The 21562-nt window shown below is 37.3% G+C and overlaps 1 protein-coding gene across 1 annotated transcript; it reads left to right on the top strand.

Annotated features, from left to right (window-relative positions):
• The first annotated feature begins 176 nt into the window (after positions 1-176).
• Positions 177-21447, top strand: GLP2R (glucagon like peptide 2 receptor). The gene is made up of 13 exons (XM_030962306.1): positions 177-275; positions 5046-5154; positions 5501-5605; positions 6660-6781; positions 9406-9512; positions 10077-10233; positions 11063-11222; positions 11353-11413; positions 12787-12856; positions 13363-13451; positions 14552-14690; positions 19637-19678; positions 21139-21447. Exons 1-13 carry the CDS (start codon positions 177-179, stop codon positions 21445-21447), a joined length of 1569 nt encoding a protein of 522 aa, XP_030818166.1.
• The last annotated feature ends 115 nt before the right edge of the window (positions 21448-21562 follow it).

Raw genomic sequence — 21562 nt, 5'->3', positions numbered from 1 at the left:
TTGGAGTCTAGCAAAGCTAAACACTTCAGGAGACTTCCTCACTTATTGGAAGGAGCATTCATGGAACAGTGGCATTCATAAAAGAAGACACTTTTATTTCTATTTTTTTTAAATTAATATAATTTATCTTTAGGGTGAAATAGCAGCATATTGGGGACAAATCTATCCGAAAGGGCATGGTGACACTTCTTGCTCTCTGTTCCAGCATGGGACTCTGGTCCAGGATAGCTCCAACCTCTGCCAGCTCTCTCATGGTGTTGTTCCTTGTGAAACAGGTAAGATAATTCGATAATTAATAATGGACAGTGTTAAAGGGAGTTCCTAGCACGTAGCATTTTAAGTGTCACAAACAAAAAAGCATATTTGTACCAAAGATCCTTCCGACATAACAATTAATTTTTATTGCTAATTAGCCATGAGAAATTATGGCTGCAAAGCTGTAGAGTTCTATATCAGAACCCTCTCTGACTAGGACATTTATTACTATTTTATTCTATTAATCCTCATTCAAGCAGTGAATAAATTATGTTTACAACCATTTGCACAATCACTTTTCATACCAGTATTGATCAGCATTGAATTGTATTTGTTTTTCCGTTTTCCTACCAGATAAAAATACTGTTATGAATCACGTTTATTTTCTACTGTTTTTTCTCTGTTCTAAACCCAGCTTTGATTTGTTTCTGGCACTGACTTGTGAGCATTGAATCTCCAATTTGTGAAATCTGGCTGGTTTTGTTCTGCACCTCACCTTCATGTAGAAAGCAAATTAATCTGTATGAGATTTCTGCCTTTATTTCTTGTACAGATCCACTAAACTTTATGTTTTTATTTTTATTTTTATTTTTATTTTTATTTTTATTTTTATTTTTATTTTTATTTTTATTTTTATTTTTATTGTTTCCCCTAAATCTTTACAAAATTCTAAACTCTTACTTCTTACTTACCTTATAAATAGGAGGGGTTTAGGTACGTAATGAGAAAATATCTCAGTGTAATTCACTTCAAGGAAATTTTCATGTAGGTTTTTAATAATTCTTATTTATTTATTACTATCAATCTTGATTTGAATAAATTTTTAAAACAATTACTGATATTTGGTAAATTTGGATTTAACTGAATAAAATTCACATATATATTTTGGGTACATTTCTATGAAGTGTTTGAGCATCAGGACAATAAACTGAAAGTAAAAAGGTATTTCTATCCCCTTAATCTCTATTTTCTTGGGTTTCTAAGAAAGTGGGTTTGCAGCTGTATGTGCTATAGAGCCAATATTTGTGTTTCTAACATTTTTATAAAGAAAAAATTACCAGGAGAAAAAAAAAATATATTTTTAAAGAAAATATTCCTAATATTTTTGTATAATTAAAATCTAAAGCTTCTCTGCATAGAACTTGTTTATAGAACTGAAACAACTCTCAGATTTGTGAGACACCTCAGACAAAGCATTAGTTCCATTAATGCTGACAGAAAATCTCCCAAATTCTTCTGTGAAATCAAAACTTTGCTAGACTAATCACAGTGGATTAATTTGTCATAGTGGTTCTTGCAACTTGTTTAAAGAAGTATGTGCTGTATTTCATTATATTTTATTTCATAAGAAAGAAACATTTAAAGGAATAACAGCCATAAATCACTATATCTGTATTTTCTAGCAAAAACCTCTATAGATAGGGAAAATATCCATCAGACTAAACCTGGATCAGGGCTGAAAGAATGAATAAATATTTTTCAGCTTTTATTTTTAGCTTATGTCCAGATTGAAGGGGCTTTTTTCTGTCCATAAGAGCCTGAATAAACAGAAGCATTTCATTTCACTGCCAGCCTAGTATAAAAGATTAAAAGGGTGAAATTTGACTGTACTGTGGTCAGTTAAACCTAAAGTCAAACTGGTCTACAACCAGATATAATCCATTTCCTAAGTGAAAGCTTCAGGCAGCATTTTCTTCTGCAACAAATGTCTAAAGAGTGGGGTCTTCCTGGTGCAATCTCAATGAATGGCCAGAGATTTCCAGGGAATTCTGATTAAATTTCCTCGTGGGTGAACTTCAGGGCAAGCAGAGGCCAGGCTGGCAGGCTGAGGCAGTTGCTTTTTTACAAAAAAAAAAAACTTCAGACAACCTGAAATGATGTCCAGTGTAGGGCAAAACACCATGGACTTTCTGAGCTTCTGTCTTAGACATGGGAGTTTAATTTTCCCCGTTTAAAAGCAGTGGCCAAATGGCAACTACAGACCAGAGGCTGCATGTTTCCACTGTTTTTAAGTTTGTATTTCTACCCTGGAACTTGCACTGTACCTGACCCAAAACTTGGATCATCATAGAACTTCCCCAGGATTTGTAACCACAACCTGTGTTGTGGTATTTGAGGTATTTGTTGGGGGTGGCATTCACATTCTCTGGAAAAATCCCTTTGCTCAGGATTTTGCCCCTGGGAAGCCAAGAAGCCTCAGAGATAAAGGAAAACAATTCTTATCTGATTTGCTTCTCCTGTGTTGTGCTCCTTTGCAATGTGTTCGGAGATTGTTTACCCACAGTTGATTGTTTCATTGGTTTCATGTGAATTGTTTTCACTCTTTGGTCAATCAGGGCCAAGCTGTGTCAGGACTCTGGAAAGAGTCATAAATTTTCATTATTATCTTTTTACCCTTCTGTAAGTATCCTTTCTGTATTCTTTAGTATAGTTTAGTATAGATTCTTTAATATAATATAGTATCATAAAATGATAAATTAGCCTTCTGAGAACATGGAGCCAGATCCATCATTCCTCCCTGACACGAGGGCACCCCACAAATACAATAGTTGGATCTGTCAGAATGCAGCCAAAGGCCGTGTGACCAAAACAAATTTATCTCACAAGTATTTACCTAATAGTGACCAGGCATTGGCTATGTGACCAAAACAAATTTATCTCACAAGTATTTACATCAAGAGTGATCAGGTATTGGCTATGTGACCAAAACTAATTTATCTCACAATTATTTACACCAATAGTGACCAGATATTGGCTGTGACCGAGCCTGCAGATTTAAAGAAATGTACATTTCCATCGGGAAATGATGTGGAACTGTCATTTAGACCTAACCTGTTCCTCACTCTTGTTGGGTAAACTTCCCCATGGCTGTGCATCACTGAGTTCCTCACTTCCAGGAACATTCCCATGAGTGTGCATCACTGAGTTCCTCAGCTCAGGAACATTCCCATGGCTGTGCATCACTGAGTTCCTCACTTCCAGAACTTCCCCATGGTTGTGCATCACTGAGTTCCTCTCTTCCAGGAACATTCCCCTCAGTGTGTATCACTGTTCCTCAGCTCAGGAACATTCCTCCTCTCCAGGAATGGAACCCAGCGAGCTGCCAGGTAGCCACGGCGAGGTTCCCTCTGCATTCCCTCGGCTGTTTAACACATTTGTTTATCAGAAACTGGAGTGTTCTTCCTCCAGCCCAGCAGCTCTGTCACAAATGCGTCATCCCCAAGGCTCTGCCTCTCCAGATGGGGTTCACTGACCCACCAGTGTCTGAGGAATCTCCCCTGGCTCCCAGGATTTTGGGGCCTGCAGGAGGGAAATGTCAAGATGCTTTTTTTTTTTATTTTGGACACATGCATTCCTTTCTCATGGCTGCTGTAAATATTCTCTCCTTATCTTGCAAGGCCATCCACGGAAGAATGATTTTAGTTTTTCTGCTCCCTCAAGCTTAAAGTGGGTGTCTGGAAATGAGATGAGAGACTAAAAGCAGAGTACTGAGCAGACAACAGTAAAAACATGCATGAAATAGTGATCCTGCCTAAGATCTAGACACCAGAACACTGTTCTTGTTTTCAAAGTAAATAAATATGATTTTCTTCATTAAAATAAAAACTAACCATAGGTTTAAAGGAACAAAGGTGAAGTTCACAGCCATATATTGTTCTGGTTATGTAGCTCAGACAACATCAGGACAACCACACATGTTAAAGGCAGTTTCAAAGAAAGGGTGTAGTCCAGACAAAAAGAAATTGGCTTTTCCTGCAGAACTGACAGGCATCTTTTAGTAAAAAAATTATTTAGAAAACTTATATTTTGTTTGCTCTCCACAATTTGCTCATTAGAATTGGTAACAAGTGAATTTTTCATTTTTAGTGACTTCTAGTAACAATAATCTATAACTGCTCTGGCCTCTGAAAGCCCTGCTGTCAGGAGACCAGGGGGCTTATTGCACAGAGGATGGTGTCCTTTTCTATGGGTAAATAATGATCAAATCACCATGCTAACACTGAGCTGTGAGCAGCATCTCCCCTTGTCCTTCCCGAACTGCTTTGCTCCCAAAAAGGCATTTCTTCACCCAAATCACCAAGTGTTTTTGTATTTAATTCTTCTGGTTTTAGCCATTGCTTTCCTAAACAGCAATTATCAGCTGTGGCCCTCTTAGAGACCTCTGCAGTCAGATAAGGAGGTGTGTGCAATTTTATTGTGTAGGAAATGTAGAATGCAAACACTCTTCTCACCTATGGACACAAGAAGAGAGCAAAACAGTGCCCTACTGAGGCAAAAAGGGCAACATGGTGTAAATGGCAACTAAAACTAAAATTTACAGAAGTGTTTCTTTAAAGAAAAAGGTGAAAAGAAGAATAGAAAGATGCCTATGGCACAGTTGCAGCTGCTGGTGAAATAAGTGGTTTGTGAAATGCTGGGCAGGAGAACAGAATGCACCAGAGGAAAGGTGTTAGTAGCTAAATGGCATTGATTATTCATTACTGGTTTATTCAACTTTCTTTTTGATTCAATACTCAACCCAGTGTGCTTGATTGCCTTTAAAAACATTCTAAAACCAAAAAGCCCTTTAGTTTTTTTTTACCTATCATTTTTTCCTCCTCTCTCCTCTCCTCATTTCATTTTCACCTTTCCTTTTTCTCTCCTCATTCCTTTAGACTTTTTTTGCCTACCATTTTTTCCTCCACTCTCCTCATTTGTCCTTTCTCTCATTTCAGACCAGAATTTCTTGCAATGGAAAGCAACCTGTCATTAAGGACTGAAAGGTTCTAACTGATTTTTCTCATGTACAGTATTTTCACTCCCAGGCCAAAGGTTCTCTGCTGGAAAAAACCACTACTGGGTGGAACAAATACAAACAGGAATGCTTGAAAATGCTGCAGGAATCATCTGTAGATAGTGGTAAGGAATTAAACAATTGAGTAAGATTGATGAATATGCAAATATTGTCTTGCTGTATGTCGGTTCCTAAGTTCTAAAAGTAGAACAATTCACCTGACACAAATATTAGCCTGAAGTCCCTTGTTCATTTTCCTTTCTCTGTGGTCACACAATCCTGTCCCTCAGGAGGAATCTGCACAGCCTGCTTGTGATTTTTAGCAATAAACTTATCCCATACACATTTATCTGCAATATCTCATTGCTCTGGAGCAGCTCCCAGGTTCCCTGGAGCAGTACAGAGTGGTTTCCATGATTGCTCCTTTTCCCCACAGCTTTTTGTAAAAGTTTTGTTTGCTTCTCTCCCCAGGAGTACATTGCAATGGGACATTTGATCAGTTTGTTTGCTGGCCTTACTCACCCCCAGGAAATGTCTCTGTTCCTTGTCCTTCATATTTGCCATGGCTGGAAAATGGTAAAGTGAAAGTGATACTAAAATATATTTTTATATTATATATTAAATATTTTAGATAATATTTTTATAGAATATATTTTGATATAATTAATAATATCCTTTTTAATGCTACTAAGCATGAAGTTCCTATCTAATCTCCCAAACTGCTTCTGCCAACCATTTAGGACAAACCCAGCTCTTCAGAATAAAGAAAAGCATCTTGCCTCCATGGAATGGAGATTTTTTTTTCCTGTCTGAATTCCTACAAAAGGAAGATTTCTGATCACATTTCATGGATGGTTTAAGGTTTTTTCCAGCGTCTAGTATTCATGCAGAGCTCCTGCTCCATCACAACAAACTGTGCTCCCAAAGCAATTCTCTAAGTTCTGAGCTGAGCAAAACAAGATATTCTGGTTGTTACTACCACCCTTAAGCAGTTTCAACTGAAAAATTATTGAAAAAGCTCAGGTCTGATCAGAAATAAACAAGTGGCAGCTGTTGAGGACAACATCAAACAAACACCAACCAGGGTCCCCACACCTTTCCTCTGATGCTGTGGGCAAATTCCCAATCAGTTTAATTGGGACAATGCAGTGAAAATCAAGAAAAGTTCATCAGTTCCCCCCCCACCTACTGAAGGTGCACAGAAATGAAATATCAGCAACATCAGGTGTTAAAGAGAAAGATCATCCCCTGATCAAATCCTGCACAGCCCAGTCAATGAATTACCCATTCATGAGCTTAATGAGGGAAAATGAATAAAGGGAGATGTCTGTAGGCTTCTCTTTTGGATGTACTGTGTGGGTTTTCTTGTAAAAAACAGGTACATCCTGGGAATTTATTTCTGCTGGATTACATTCCTGCTTTGTCCTATGGAGCTATAAAAAATATATTGACAAAGTCAAAAGAAAAGTGGTTTTGTTTTTTCGTTTTTTTTGTTGGTTTTTTTTTTTTTGTTGTTGTTGTTGAGTATGGGTGGTGTAGAGTCGATTGTGGAGGTAGAAATCTTTCAGACATGTATGAAAAATGAAATCTCTATTTTGACCTTTCAAACTAAAACTCTGTTTACTTTCAGGAAGTGTAGGACATGTATACAGAGTCTGCTTGGATGAAGGGATTTGGCAAACAAAGGAAAATTCCACAGACATTTGGCGGGATAGTTCAGAATGTTCTGAGAAAAATCATTTCCAAAAAAATGTAAGTATGTTTTATATTACAGTTGAAAACTTTAATCTTCTTAATCCTTTCTGGAGTAACTGACAAAACATTTCCATTTAATACCTGCAAAGCATCTTCAGATTTCATTTCAATTACCAGATGGAAAGCTGTTGTTTTATTTGTAAGAAGCAGAAAAGAAAATATAAAAGAAGGGGATTCCTGCTTTAGATGCCACAAGTTATTTTCTGTTCAGAGTCCAGAGTTCACATGTGCTGATTTTCTCCTAATAAAACAGAAAAACACTGCAACTTGTCAAGCAAGTAACATCCCAGCATCTTACATTGGTCTGTGCAAGTCAGGCAGCTCAGCTTCCCTCCTGAGCCGTTCAGCATTTAATGAGCTGTTAATTAGTTATTTCAAAGTTGGGTAGAGGCTGCAGGATTCACCCTCATCTAATGCCATCCTTCCTGTATTTCTCACATTGCATCAGGCCAGGGGCTGGGCTTTGTCAGCCAAACTTCTTTTGCCATGGAATTCAGAATTAGGTCTCTTAGGTAAGCACTATCACCACTGGTCTTTTACTTTTTAATACTGACTGAGTGCTTTTCTTACTTTATCAATAACACTGCTTTACTGATTGGCTATGAAACGTTATTACTTTAGTAGCTCTGTGTATTGCTACATTTTTACTAAGCTCTTTATATGGTAAATACACGAATTTCCAAACTTTCAGTTTATTTATGTAAATGTAATAAATATTGATTAGTTCTGAGTGTTTTCCAAGGTTTGTTGACCATTCTGGAATACATATTTGATATTATTCCATCTTGTGTGACAGCAGACAATTTCTTTGAAAGCTTTAACCAGCTTTCCTTCCAACACTAAATGTGGGCTTGTTTTGTTTTAGTTAATTGAATAAATTTTATTCCATTTGTTTTGTTTTATTTAATTGAGTAATGTGGGCAATTTGTTTGTTTTATTTAATTGAAACCCCCCAAGCTGTTGGAAATAACCCAGAGCCAGTATCTTCACACATCAGATTAATCAGCTTGGTTTCACGTGCTTTGGTGTGGCAAAATTGAAATAGCCAAGATGATAACTTGGGATTTCGGCAAGGTTTTTACCTGCTGGAATGTTTCCATGGAGCAGAGTGACCAACAGCTGGGAATCTCCTGCACCCACACTGGGCTCTTTCACCCCCTTCAAGAGTGATTTGGTTTTATTTCTCTAATAATTGGAATTATTAGAGAAAACTGCTGGCAGGAAGACATTGCTAAAGTCCTGGTGCTGAGTAGTAGGACAAGAAAAACAGCAAAATCAATGAGGAAATGACACAGGTTCCAAGAAAAGCTCAGCATGCCAAATGTGGATTATGAAAGCCACACATCCTGCATCTCATTGCCTCTTCAGAGATGCTTTCCTTGGGCTGGAAGTTGGAAGTCTGAATAGCTGAGATGCAGACAGACATAAGCAGATAAAATTGAAAAAAATAGGAAAAATTAATGGTAAATTAGGCAAATGAAAGGAAACTTCTGCAGGGCCAAGAGCTGGACTTAATCTTTGTGGGTACCTTCCAACTCAGGACGTTTATGATAATCTATCAAAGTGTGAGTAGTTCCCTTCCTCCTCTGAGGTCCCATTTGTCATTCAAAGACAATCAAGAGAGCTCTAATTTAATAATTATTAATTTTTCCTTTGAACTCAAGACAGACGTCAGTTGTTTCAATAGCTCCAGGCAGATCTGGCTCCCAGCATTGTCAGACACATCTGGGCAGTGGCTGCGTCCAGGCCACACACACAGGTTCAGTTATCTCTGATTTGGGCTACAAATGGTGTTTGTGCAGGAGAAATCTGGGAATAGTCTGGGAGAGCCTTTGGATTTAAAAAGAAACTCAGGGTGCAGGTGTCTTTGTCACACACTGGTTTCAAAAGGCAGGGCAGAGAGTGTTAGTGTTATATTTTCTGAAAAATCCCTTCGCCAGGATTTTTCTCCTGAGAAGCTGAGAAACCTCAGAAAAGAAATATAAACAATAATTATCTGATTGCTTGGAATGTGGTTTAGAGGTTGCTCACCAACAGGTGCATCTTTGATTGGTTCCATGTGAATTGTTTTTAATTAATGACCAATCCCAGCCAACTGTGTCAGACTCTGAGTCTGTCACAAGTTTTATTCTCATTCTTGTCTAACCTTCTGATGTGTCCTTTCTCTTTCTTAATATAGTTTTAGTATAGATTGTAATGTAATATAATATAATGTAATATAATATAATGTAATGTAATGTAATATAATATAAATCAGCCTTCTGAGAACTTGGAGTCTATTCTCCTCTCTCACTTCGTCCTAAAAACCCTCACAACACAACAACAATTAGTAACCACAACAATTAGTAACCTGAGCAGGGCTCAGACTCCTGCCCTGGCTCCTTGAATGAATATTGTCTTTGTCAATATATTTTTTATAGTTACACAGGACAAACTAGGAATGTGATCCAGCAGAAACAAATTCCCAGAATGTAGCTGTTTTTTGCAAGAAAACCCACACAGTACATCCAAAAGAGAAACCTACCTCTCCCTTTATTCCAAAATGTGATCCCCAAAGTTCCTGAACTGGGTTTCTGCCCTGTCCCCTGCCTACATAACACATTTCTCTTCTTTGTTCCCAGGAAGAAGAACACAAACTGCTCACCACATTACAGCTGTTATACACAATAGGATATTACTTTTCTCTCATCTCACTGGTATTAGCTCTGCTTATACTTTCTTTACTCAGGTGAGTAAAAATTCACCTGCATTTTAAATGTATGGAGCCTTGTACTCATATTCTTCTTCTTAAGAAATTGAAGTTATCATTTAGTTCACAGTGTTCCAATACCTGAAGGGGCTACAAAAAAAAAAGCTGGGGATGAGCTTTGGAAAAGGGCATGGAGTGATGGGACAAGAGGGAATGGCTTTAAGCTGAAGATGGTAGATTTAAATTAGATGTTAGGCAGAAATTCTTTACTGTGAGGTCATCCAGAGAAACTGCCCCATTCCTGGAAGATTTTAAGGCCTTGGAGCATCCTGATCTAGTGGAAGGTGTCCTTGCCCATGGCAGGGGGGATGGAATGAGGTGGGTCTTTAGATCCTTTCCAACCCAAACCATTCTGTTGGTCCCATGTAAATAACTTGTATTTTTCCAAGGAGCAATACAAATGCAACTTCTGAGCAGAATCCATTGATGGCAACAATATGAATAAAACTGTTGCTTTGCTGGGTTTGTGTTGGTTTTTAAAAAAATTATTTCTGCAAATTACATATACTCTGGAGGATTCATATGTTATTTTTTCTCGCCCAGAAAACTTCACTGCACAAGAAACTACATCCATATGAATTTATTTGCATCCTTTATCTTGCGTGCTGCAGCAGTTCTTATTAAAGACTCTGTGTACTACAATATTTACTCAAAAAGACCAAATGATGAAAGTGGATGGATTTTATACCTCAGTCCAGAGGTAATGTGTTAATTCATGGCTGATAATAAATATGTGCTTCTAGTGGTCACAACAGTTACAGTTTTGGAATTTTCCCTACAGCATCAGCTGTTGAGGTGTTTGTAAGCTGAGTTTTGGCTGCTGAAATTTTGTTGGTAAAATTTGAGGTAATCAAGATGAAATCCTGATTGTAAGAGATTTCTTTTAAATGAATAGGAAGAACAAATAAATTGATTGCAATATTTAGAAACAGCCACTTAAGCAAAGCATCTCACACCTTGTAGCCTTTAGAAAGAAATCTCTGTGTTTATTTGGCACAGATTATATATCTCTATATTTTATATAGATATTATATATATTATAATATATACTATATATTATAACATCTATATATTATAACATCTATATATTATAATATATATCTAATATATATTTTATAACACATAATGTATTATTATAATATGTATTATATATATTCTATATTTTAATAGCTATATATTATATTACTAATATAGACATTATATTATATAACTATATAATAGATATTAGACATTGTATTAATAATTATATTATCTATTTCTAATAATTATTTATTATCTATATACATTATATAGTTTTTATAGCTTAAATAAATAAATATTTATAAATATTATAATAATATAATACTTATAGATATTATAAGTATTTATTATTCCTGTATGTTGTTGTAGGAATAGAGTTTACCCACGTCAACAAGGAAAATTATCTGCAAGATAATTAAAGATAATTATTATTTTAACAGCTCACCAGTAAAAACTCTCACATGCAGATCATGACATCTACATTTACTCCTGGTCTCTCATCCCTACAGATTGTCATCGTCTGCAGGACTGCCCAGTTTTTCATGCACTACTTTGTTGGGGCAAATTACTTCTGGCTGTTGGTGGAAGGGATTTATCTGCATACCTTGTTGATAACTGTGGTGCTCTCTGAGAGAAGGCTGCTGCAGACATACATTGTGATAGGATGGGGTGAGTCCAGAAATGCTCCAAGCTCTGATTTTGTTTTGCTTTGCTGAGTCAGTGGAGGATATTTTGTAAAGGAAATAAAAAAATCTACTTCTACAAGCTTGGCTGCAATAGATTCTTCTTTTCTTTTCAGTTGTTCCAATCCTGTTTGTGGGCCCATGGGGAATAAGTAGATCCAAACTGGAGAACACTGGGTAAGTTATTAAAGAAAATGTTCTTTGGAATCCTGACTTTCTGTTTGCTTGGCTGTACTTGACATGAGAACTGACCAGCAAATTATCAGATTATACAGCACCTATGGATACTTGTTACACTTTCAAGGTTCCCTTTAGTGCTTTTACATTTAAAAAAACCTTTAAAAAAAATAAAAAACTTCTGGGAATTCTTAGATTTCCTCATGCATTTAGCAAGGAGTAGAGTGAACTTTCACTGCTCCTGAAATGTTCATCCATTTACATGAAGCAATTGGGTATTTTACCTCAGTCCACAGGCAATGTGTTAATCCATAGCTGATAATAAATGTGTGCTTCTAGTGCTCATAACAGTCACAGTTTTGGGAATTTTCCCTACAGCATCAGCTGTTGAGGTGTTTGTAAGCTGAGCTTTGGATGCTGGAATTTTGTTGATAAAATTTGGGGTAATCAAGATGAAATCCTGATTGTAAAAGATTTCTTTTAAATGAATGGGAAGAACAAATTAATTGATTGTAATATTTAGAAACAGCCCCTTAAGCAAAACAACTCACACCTTGTAGTGCAAATACCTAATTCCTTTCTTTTTTAAAATATCTTACATAGCATAGTTTCTATTTGAACATTAAGTTATAACCTAAACCTATATTTAACACGCTCCTTAAGAAAATTAATACAGCATAGCTTTCTACATAACACATATAATATTCATTTTATTATTTGCAAAAAGCCAACCATAAAATACGCATTTTTCACATTTGTGCTTTATGTATGGAATCTTTTGTTCTCCTCTTATTTTTTTGTGGTTTCTAGAGAATTTTATTTGCAAAGCCAACATGGATAATAAGCAACATTCAAGCCATAATTATGGTCTTACAGAGTCAGATAAATTGTAAATGACAAGCCAAGATCCTACAGAACCTCAGGCTAATTAGCAAGAAGAAATAGGACAAATCAGAGGGTTAAAGCAGGAGAAAGAGAGACAGCTGCAAGGAAACTGTATGCATATTTTTTATCAGAGCCAGAAGCATGGTCACAATTCCCAGTTCATTCATTTCCAGTCTCCACTTTCAGATAGATAATTTAAGTAGGATTAATTCCATTCTGAGGGTTTGGTGTCATGTTTTGTGGATTCAAAGACTGAGTTTTCTAGATAATTCTGAAGTTTATGGTCCAGGGAAACCTTTATCAACACTGTGGAAAGATCTTCAGAACGGTTGGTGAAACTCTTCCTGGTTTTATTCCATTTCTTTTGGGGATCACCTGAAAATGTTGAACTTCACCAAGTTCCTTTTGAAATAAATAGACAAGTTGTGTGAGCTTTCTAACTTTTTTTTTTCCCTATGAAAATGATTATACTTTAAATTATTCTCCAGGTGCTGGGGAACAAATGAACACATGGGGATCTGGTGGATCATCCGAGGACCGATGTTGTTTTCCATTGCAGTAAGAATTATATAATCTATACTATTTTTCCCTCCTTGGTTTTTATAATTATATCATTTTTGTCCTTCAGAATTTTGGAACAAATAAGGTACAGTTTCCTACCACAGAAATATCAAAATAATATTTCATATTTCAATAATTCATATTTCATATTTCAGTAATTCCATAATATTTCAATTTTCACATACAGTGACAGAAGGGATAAAATTTTGTTCAAAAACTGAGGAAGCGGGGTTCTGTGTTTAAAAAATGAAATGTAATTTTGTAGTGGAAGATCATGTATCAAATTATATGTCAGGCTGAATAAGGCAATGCTAAGATACTCCATTTTGCATATTTAGTGTGTGACAATAATCTGTTTGTATTCCAACCTCATCCCAGCTCCATTCCAGTTATTTTTTGGCAAGTTTTCCAGGTGTTTAATATCAATTACACATTTATTTAATTGTTAACTGATAAGTGTATTAACATTTGCTCTAAGTAAACCATATGTGTTTTCCTTCAAGGTTAACTTTGTCATCTTCTTAAAAATTCTCAGAATGCTGATTTCCAAACTGAAAGCTCAGCAAATGACCTTCCATGACTACAAATACAGGTATGTAACAAATGACACAGAAGTCCTGATAGCTTTTTTCCCTTAAGTTAGGTCTTATGAGCTCTTATTGAATTTATCACACTTGAGATAGCTTAGATACTTTGAACGGTATAAAATTAGTGGGATGGTTTTTCAGGTAGTGTTGGAAACAGAAAACATTTGACAAAAAGGCAAAATAAAAAAGCTTTTTTAGAGAAAAACTGAGCTAGGGGTAAGAGGTTTTTGTTAAACCACTCTACAAAAGCAATTATTTCTTTTGTTCTCTTCTTTTTCTAGTAGAATTACTTAGGTGGGACTTTTCGGTCTCTGTCCAATTGGGTAGCTCTAGTCTGAGGTGAAGTTTTAAAGGTCTCATGAGGTGTCTTTTTACTAAATTGAGGAGAGAAACTTTTGGGCTTTTTGTTTCTTTAACTAGACAAAGAATAATTTGGTCACTTTGTTAACAGAGGGTCCGTTCCTCCAAAGTCCAGACCCCTTTTTAAACATTTTGTCACCTCAAAAACTTTACCGTTTCCTCTAAAGATGTACCCACCACCATCAGGTGTAACAGATATTCAGAATATGGGAAATAGCTATATTCTGAATAGATATTCTGAATATTCTGAATAGATATTGAGAATAGGCTCCACAGACATTTCCATATCTGGGAGCAAAGGCAGCTCAGCACCTGTGCTGGGTTTTGGGGGCATTTTCACAAAAGATTTTCCTTTTTCTTTTTTTCTTTCTGGGATCTCTGCCCTCAGGTATCTCCTCTCACTCCTGTGGCTCTGTTGTTGTGACACATTATTCCCTCTGTCACCAAAATGTGGGAAGAAAAAGAAAAACCCTCTAGCGCTATGTTTGTAGCCTGATAGAGAATCAGAATTACTTTATTCTGGCCGGGATGTGCTATGGAAAACATTTCATTTCCTCATGCCTTTTGACTAGACTTTCCACAGATTTCTGCACACATTATTCTCAAAATCACAAAACTGCTACTATCATTCCAAAGTCAGAATATTGAGGGCGTGATTTTGGAATAATTTCTTTGTCTCTGAGCTTTTGATTTTTGTCACCAAGGATGTTAAAAAAATAAAATAATCAAACATTTCCTCTTTAAGATTGGCAAGATCTACACTTGTGCTGATTCCACTGTTGGGGATCCATGAATTTGTATTTACCTTCATCACTGATGAACAGGTGGAAGGACTTTCAAGACATATAAGACTTTTCATTCAGCTGACAATGAGCTCATTTCATGTAAGTTCTGAAAATATTGGTTTTTGTGTTTTGCAAATATTGTTTTTAGGGTTCACAGATCCGTGTGCATTTGCTGCTCACCACAGTTACGGTGAATTCTGATTTAATATTATATCCCAACCTACAATGTCTCTAAATTGTTTTATCTTGTTACTGCAACATTCATAAATAAGTATGATAGTCCCAAACACCAAAAAAGGAGTTTGACATTAAAAAAAAAAAAAAGGTGTTCTCTGATGATAGGTAACAGCTCATCACAGACCCCTGCAAACAGGATTTAAATGGTTCATTTAAAACACTCTCAGCCAAAATCATAACCATGAGAATGTCATCCAAGGCTTGGACTCCATTTTCCTAAAGGATGTTCGTTCACCTGCAAAGTGACACTCCCAGGTGCAGGCTCACAAAAGCGCTCTACACCTGCATCCATTTTTAGTTAGTTTTAGGAGAAAATTTGTCAGAGCCCTCAGATGATGGAACAGAAAAATGGAGCAGCATCTGCAGGTGGGGAAGAAGTTTCTCTACTGTGATATATGTTATAAAATAATGCATGCTAAAGGAAATAAAAACCACAGCATTTTGTGTACCAAGCCAGTGTTGGGCAACAAGCAGTAATAGACTGGGTGATAAAGAATGGAGATTCAAACACCAGGAGGACACTGCCCCCAGAAATGGATATTTCAAGGGATTTTTCATCTGACAAGACCCCAGCAGGAGGCATTTGATAAGCATCACCAGAAGTTTATCCCAGAAAGTTTTTACCTGACAGGATTCCAGCAATTATCCACTGGTTCTGGGAAGCGTGGCAGCAAGAATAAAACCTACAATAATATGCTAAAATATGCTAAAGAAGACCCCCTTCCAGAGCCCAAAGGACTGTATAAAAGTGATCCCTTAGAAATGACATTTTGGCGACCCACAGGGACTTTGGTGCAATAGAGGCCAAATCCTGAGTGTCCCCGACCCTGATGGCCTGGCTCAGAGTCAATTTGCTTGTGGCTTTTTCCAAATTTATACTTTGATTATTTAATACATTTCCTAAATTGTTAAATTGGAGTATTCATTTATAACATCACCCCCCAAGTCAGGAGTGTTTTACAGTGTTCAGGCACTTGGCTTCTCTTCAGTCCCCGTGCCTTGGTTTGGTTTGAGCAGGAAAAAGCTCAAAAGGTGAGGGAGGGAGTGTGGCTCTGGATGTCAGCTGCAGGACTGGGGTGAAGGAGTCACACTCCAACCAAACAGAGTTCCAAGGAGCCCAGACCCCAGGGTGAGCTGGTCTGGAGCTCAGGGTGATTCTCAGGTGGTCACTCATGCACAGGCTGTGCTCCCTGGAGCCAGTTTGCCAAGCACTGGGTGCTCCACAAACATCTCTGTCTGCCTGTCTGGAGTGCTGCAGCCCTGCTAAATAATGAATTTTTGAGAGACTGCTGATGAACCTGCTAAGCAAAGTTGTCCTGTACCCACATCTCCCTGCCTTGCCAAATTTCCAGATCTTTCTTTGCTGCAAGCCCAGGAATCTCTCTGGCTCCAGTAATTCCCTGCTCTGACACTGCTGCCCTCTTCTGCAGCCTGAGGCCACCTGAGCCTTTTTGTGCTGCACTTTCCCCACAATTTATCTTAATTCTGGTTTTTCCCTTTGCATAAATGCACCTGTGCTCTGGTGTATGTATGCATCAGTGTTTTGGCACTATTATTGAGGGGTTTTTTTGGGACTGTTATTGAGGCTGTAATTTAAAATTTACACCACAGCTTGAAGGGAAAAATGTCCCAGTGACAGCAGAGAATTCCTGGAGAGCCACAGCCCCGAGGAGCCTGCTGACATGGTATTCACAAAATCCCAGGATTATTTGGGTTGGAAGGGACCTTAATGTTGGAGAATAAGTTCCTTGGTTAGAAATATCCTTACTTGGAGAGGCTGCAGTGCCTAGATGTTATTTTAAAAGTGCAGAATCATTTTAAGTGAAGATTTTATTTACTGGCTTGTACAAAGAAATCTGATATATAAACCAGCTTACTCATCCTTGCTAAAGAATACAAACTCCATTCCTTTTAGAGAAACATGCATGAGCTTGGCAGCATGTCATGCTTTAGAAGCAAAGCTCCATTAAAAAAATACCCAGAGATCTCAGCCAATGTTTATTGCAGATTCTCTTTTTTAGCTGCAGCATTATTTATGAAGGGATTAGCCAAAAAGCACATAAACTGTACCCAATTACATTTGTTTAGTCTGCAAATCTTCTCAGGAGTTTAAAAAGGCAGTTAAACTGTTTTGTTAAAGAAAAACAATTATCCCTGGGATCTCAGCTGAAGGTTTAACTCAAACATTTTCAAGGAGCACAAAATTAAATTCTAACTAGGAGTTGTGTTGTAGGTAAGATGCTGCTTTGCTTTAGGAAATGGGGCAATCTAAACATCTTGGCTCCCTTGTGCATGGAAATTGTTTCCCTCAGGAAAAAACACTGGTTTCTGGGGAGAGAACCCAGTTATTTGATGAGTAATTTATCACATTCCAATTGTCATTAAAGAGCAACTTTGAGGCTTAGGTGTGCATCTGTCCTTTCCTATTGGTGTCTCTGCTAATGAGCATTTATCCTGAATTTCTGATTCTCCATTTTCACCCACACTGGGATAATTCTGAAAACGTGTGTTTGACAAGTCACAACACACTGGGAAGCTTTCTAAGTGTGAAAATCAATTTACTGGGAGAAAAATGAGTAAGCATTAAAGAAACCAGGATTTAATGAAGTGAACATCAAATATAAATAATCAGTGAAGTTTTCCACCTTCTGGTGGGATTTTACAGCGCTTGTCACTCCTGCTCTGACCCTGCAGCAGCAAAGGAGATTCCCAGAGGATTTCCAAACTGAAATCAGCCCAGGGAGCCTCACAGGCAGCTGAGCCTCTGCCTTTCTCACCAGGCTCAGGAGTGTAATTGAAATCCTCTTTCTGCTTGTGGTGCCTGTGAGGCCAAATTTAGGGTTCATACCCATAACAAAAAACCCCCCAAACCACCCAGCAGAGTCAGAAACTTTCTACCCCCCCCAAAAAAGAGAACTGCCTCCAGGAGTAGGAGAAGTTCTGCATAAAAAGTTGCTTTTTAAGCTAGTAAATTTGTATTTAATATAATATAATTAAGTATTTAAAATATTAGATGAGTCTACATTATATATTTATGTGATATATATATGTCACATAAATATTACCTATTAATATCACCTATTATTAACACTATAATCACCTATTATCATTAATATCACCTATTATTAACTAATATCACCTATTATTAACACCTATTAATAACATCTATTAATATCACCTATTATTAACTCTATAATCACATATTATCATTAATACCACCTACTATGAACTAGTATCACCTATTATTAAGACCTATTAACAACACCTATTTTTAACTCTATAATCACTTATTAATATCACCCTTTAACTAATATCACCTACTATTAACACCTATTATTATCACCTATTAATATCACCTATTATTAACTCTAATTAACTATATCTTCCTACCATAACCCAGGTGAAGCAGGAAAAATGACAGAAATAAAATAAATGGAGAAAGTAATTCTGTTTGCTGTTTCTCCTGCCCCCATTTCCAGTGGTGTGGCAGATCAACTGCACATATGCTGAAGGAATTAATGACTCCAAATAATTCAGGACTGCTGGAAAATTAACAGCAGGCTCAGAATGCTGTTGGTTAATTTTAGGTATAATGAAAAATGTTGAAGCTTCTGTGTATGTGGATTTCTCTTTTAAAATTTTGCCTGAGCAAAGCAGAAATATTTCTGGAAAAAAATGAGTGTGGGAACAATCAAATGCTGTCAGCTGAATTGCACCTTTGTAGCTGTGATAGAAATATTGCCTTGGGACTCAGAGTATTTATTCTCTTAATCAGAACTTGGGTCACAGATGCCTTTAGACAACCAAAAAAGGGCATTTCCTGAAGCAGGGGGAATAAATCTGCATCTCTGTGGGGCTGAGATGCAGCCTGTAAGCTGCTTTAGCCTGAGACCAAACCCAGACAGAGACAGGCAAATGGCAATTATCATTTTGGGATTTTGGTTTAAAACAAGTTGTATCTGTAGGATTTTTTAAGGTGTTTATCTGAATCCGTTTCAAAGGAAAAACAGCAATTCCAAATGGCCATAACACTCAATATAGCTGGACTTTGAACACTAATCATTTAATATAGAAATAATGTGTAAAAAGAACCCAAATGAGCTCTCAGTAGAATCATTCAAAAACCCAAACAAGCATACAGATGATATGAGAAACCAAGCTGCAATTTTTTTTATTTTACTACATGCGGAAATAGCAGCAGTCACAGTATAACACAATAGTTTGGAAAAAAAACCCCACATTATGTGGTAGCAAAATGAAGACAAACCTGGGTTTTATAATCTGTAAATATTATATATATATACATATATATATATACATATATATTTATATACATATGTATGTATAATATAAAAATTAATTATTTTTATATTTTATTTATCATTATATATAAATTATATATTTAATTTATATTTAATGATAAGTAAAATATTTTTATAATTTTTATATACATATATATGTAAACATATTTATAAAAATATATAATAGATATATTATATATTTAAATATAGAAAAATAAATCTATATATTTAAATATATATTTATATAAATAAAAATATATTAAAAATTTATATTCTTCAGCATCTGCACAAAATGTGCCCTGCACTTGCCAAGGAACTGCCCAAAAACAAATGACTGGGTACTTAATTAATTAATAATAAATAAATAAATGCAGGCAACCAGTTTCCTTCTTGAACATTAAGGAGCACTGTTTATATTTGTGGTTTTAACACCAATGTCACCTTTAAATTAGAGCCTCAGGTATTTCCTGCACACTGATTTTTCCTCTCGCTCCCTTTCTCTTACAGGGTTTTTTGGTAGCAGTTCTCTATTGCTTTGCTAATGGAGAGGTAAGACACAATGCTGTGAGAGAAGCTTTTAGTTCATTTTAGTAAAATGCTTTTAGTTCATTTTAGTACGTTTTAGTTCATTTTAGTAAAATGTATTAATGTAAAATGTATCAATGACACCAAGAAGGATGAACACACTGACCAGCTCTGCTTGTTGAGAGCATGTGTGCATTCTTTTGAGCTGGAAAATTGTTTTGAGTGAAGAGAACAGCAAAAACTACCACAGGTTTGGACTCAAATGCAAAATATTCTGTCTTCTTGTAGTTTAAAATCATGCCCCCCCCTTGTCCTATCACTATTTGCACATGTAAAAATGTCTCAGCTTTTTTATACATCCTCTTTAGGCCCTGGAAGGGGCACTAAGATCTCCCCAGAGCCTTCTCTTCTCCAGGCTGAACAACCCCAGCTCTCTCAGCCTGATTCAAGCGACCTTGGAAAATTATATTATCGGTTAATTTTAAATGTTTTCTAACCCGAATCTGTCTGTTCTCCCTGACATTTGGCCCAGGTGCAGACTGCCACTACTCACACACATCAGATTTGCAGAGGAAAAGCTGTTCTAAGTCAGGGTGAAGAGCTTGGACTCTTCAGAATGATTTAGCAAACAAATCTGTTCCCACCCTACAAGCACCAGGTGCAAGGTAAACCCTGTTGGGGAAGGTGAAACAGGAAAGCCTTATAAATATGATTGCCTGGCAAAAGACTTTGAGAATATGGAAACTATAAGTGAGATTGAAATGAAAGCAAGCTTTGAGATACCTCAGTTACTGAACAACTGGAAAACAATGGTGTGGCTGGCTGAAGGTAATCCCCTTTTGATGGAACAACACCCTCTGCTTGCAGACAGGCCCAAGGGTCAGAGCAGACCCTGCTAGCTTGGCAGAAGGGGCCCAAAGAGGAGTTTTTAGGGTTTCAAACTACTCCAAAGAGTAGATTTAGGGTTTCCAAAGAGTAGTTTTTAGGCTTAGCAGAAGGGGCACAAAGAGGAGTTTTTAGGGTTTTTTAGGGTAACACAGTATGGTAATGTAATGATTCTTACAGGCTGTATGTAAATGCTATAGGATTTGTATCTTGTATTAGATTGGTTAGTGAGAATTAGAATATTCAGCACAGAAGAAGATTTATGGTATTGGAATGGGAATCTCGCTCTCTCTCATCCTCTTTACCACACTCTTGCCTTTTTTCTCTTTCCCACTCTCTTTCCCACTCTCTTTGCTCCCAGCAGGGCCCTGCACTTGGCCCTTTGCAATAAACCCCAAGTTCCACGACCTGGCTGCAGAGATCTCTGGTCTCCATCTGTCCTGACCATCCCACCCTCCCTATTCACTCCTACAAAAGCCCAAAGCAGGACAGGATGCTCAGCACTTCACAGTTCCTCTCATTTTACACCTGGTATTTGTGTCAGTGAACTCCAGGGTGCTCACATGCCGTCACCAATGATTATTTTCTCCTCTCCTCAGGTGAAAGCAGAGCTGCAGAAGCAATGGTCCCGATTCCTGCTGGCAGATCCCTTTGGCTGCAAGCTCTGCTTTCTGGGGGAAAACATCAAATACCTGAGGAAATGTTCCCAGAAAAGGAAAAAGCAGCACCTCAGCAGCAGGCACCACTTCTGCCTGGAGGTGAGCAAGCCCTGGGAGCTGCAGCTGCAGAAGAGGCAGAGCCCAGGGGCCCAGGCAGGCCCTCCCCAGATGAGCATGTCTGACAGCAGCGAGGGAGAGGTCACCACTGCAGAGACCACCGAGGAAGTCTTCGAGGAAAGTGAAATTTAGGGAGCTGTCCCCTGGGACAGCACCTGCCAGCAGCAGGGCTCAGGAAAGGGAAGTGTTCATCTCTCAGCTGCAGCTGTGCAGAGCTCTGGGATGGAGCAGTTGATGTCCCAGGTGT

This window comes from Camarhynchus parvulus, chromosome 18 (assembly GCF_901933205.1).
Source record: "Camarhynchus parvulus chromosome 18, STF_HiC, whole genome shotgun sequence".
In the NCBI taxonomy this organism is placed as follows: Eukaryota; Metazoa; Chordata; class Aves; order Passeriformes; family Thraupidae; genus Camarhynchus; species Camarhynchus parvulus.
This window is presented reverse-complemented; position numbering and strand designations above follow the sequence as displayed.

What these genes read in the sequence shown, in the direction of transcription:
- GLP2R (XM_030962306.1), top strand. Translation starts at nt 177, where the DNA reads ATGGTGACACTTCTTGCTCTCTGTTCCAGCATGGGACTCTGGTCCAGG. An exon ending in TCCAAACTGGAGAACACTGG is followed by an intron (nt 11,414 to 12,786) that starts GTAAGTTATTAA and finishes ATTATTCTCCAG; the next exon opens with GTGCTGGGGAACAAATGAAC. An exon ending in TTCCATGACTACAAATACAG is followed by an intron (nt 13,452 to 14,551) that starts GTATGTAACAAA and finishes TTCCTCTTTAAG; the next exon opens with ATTGGCAAGATCTACACTTG.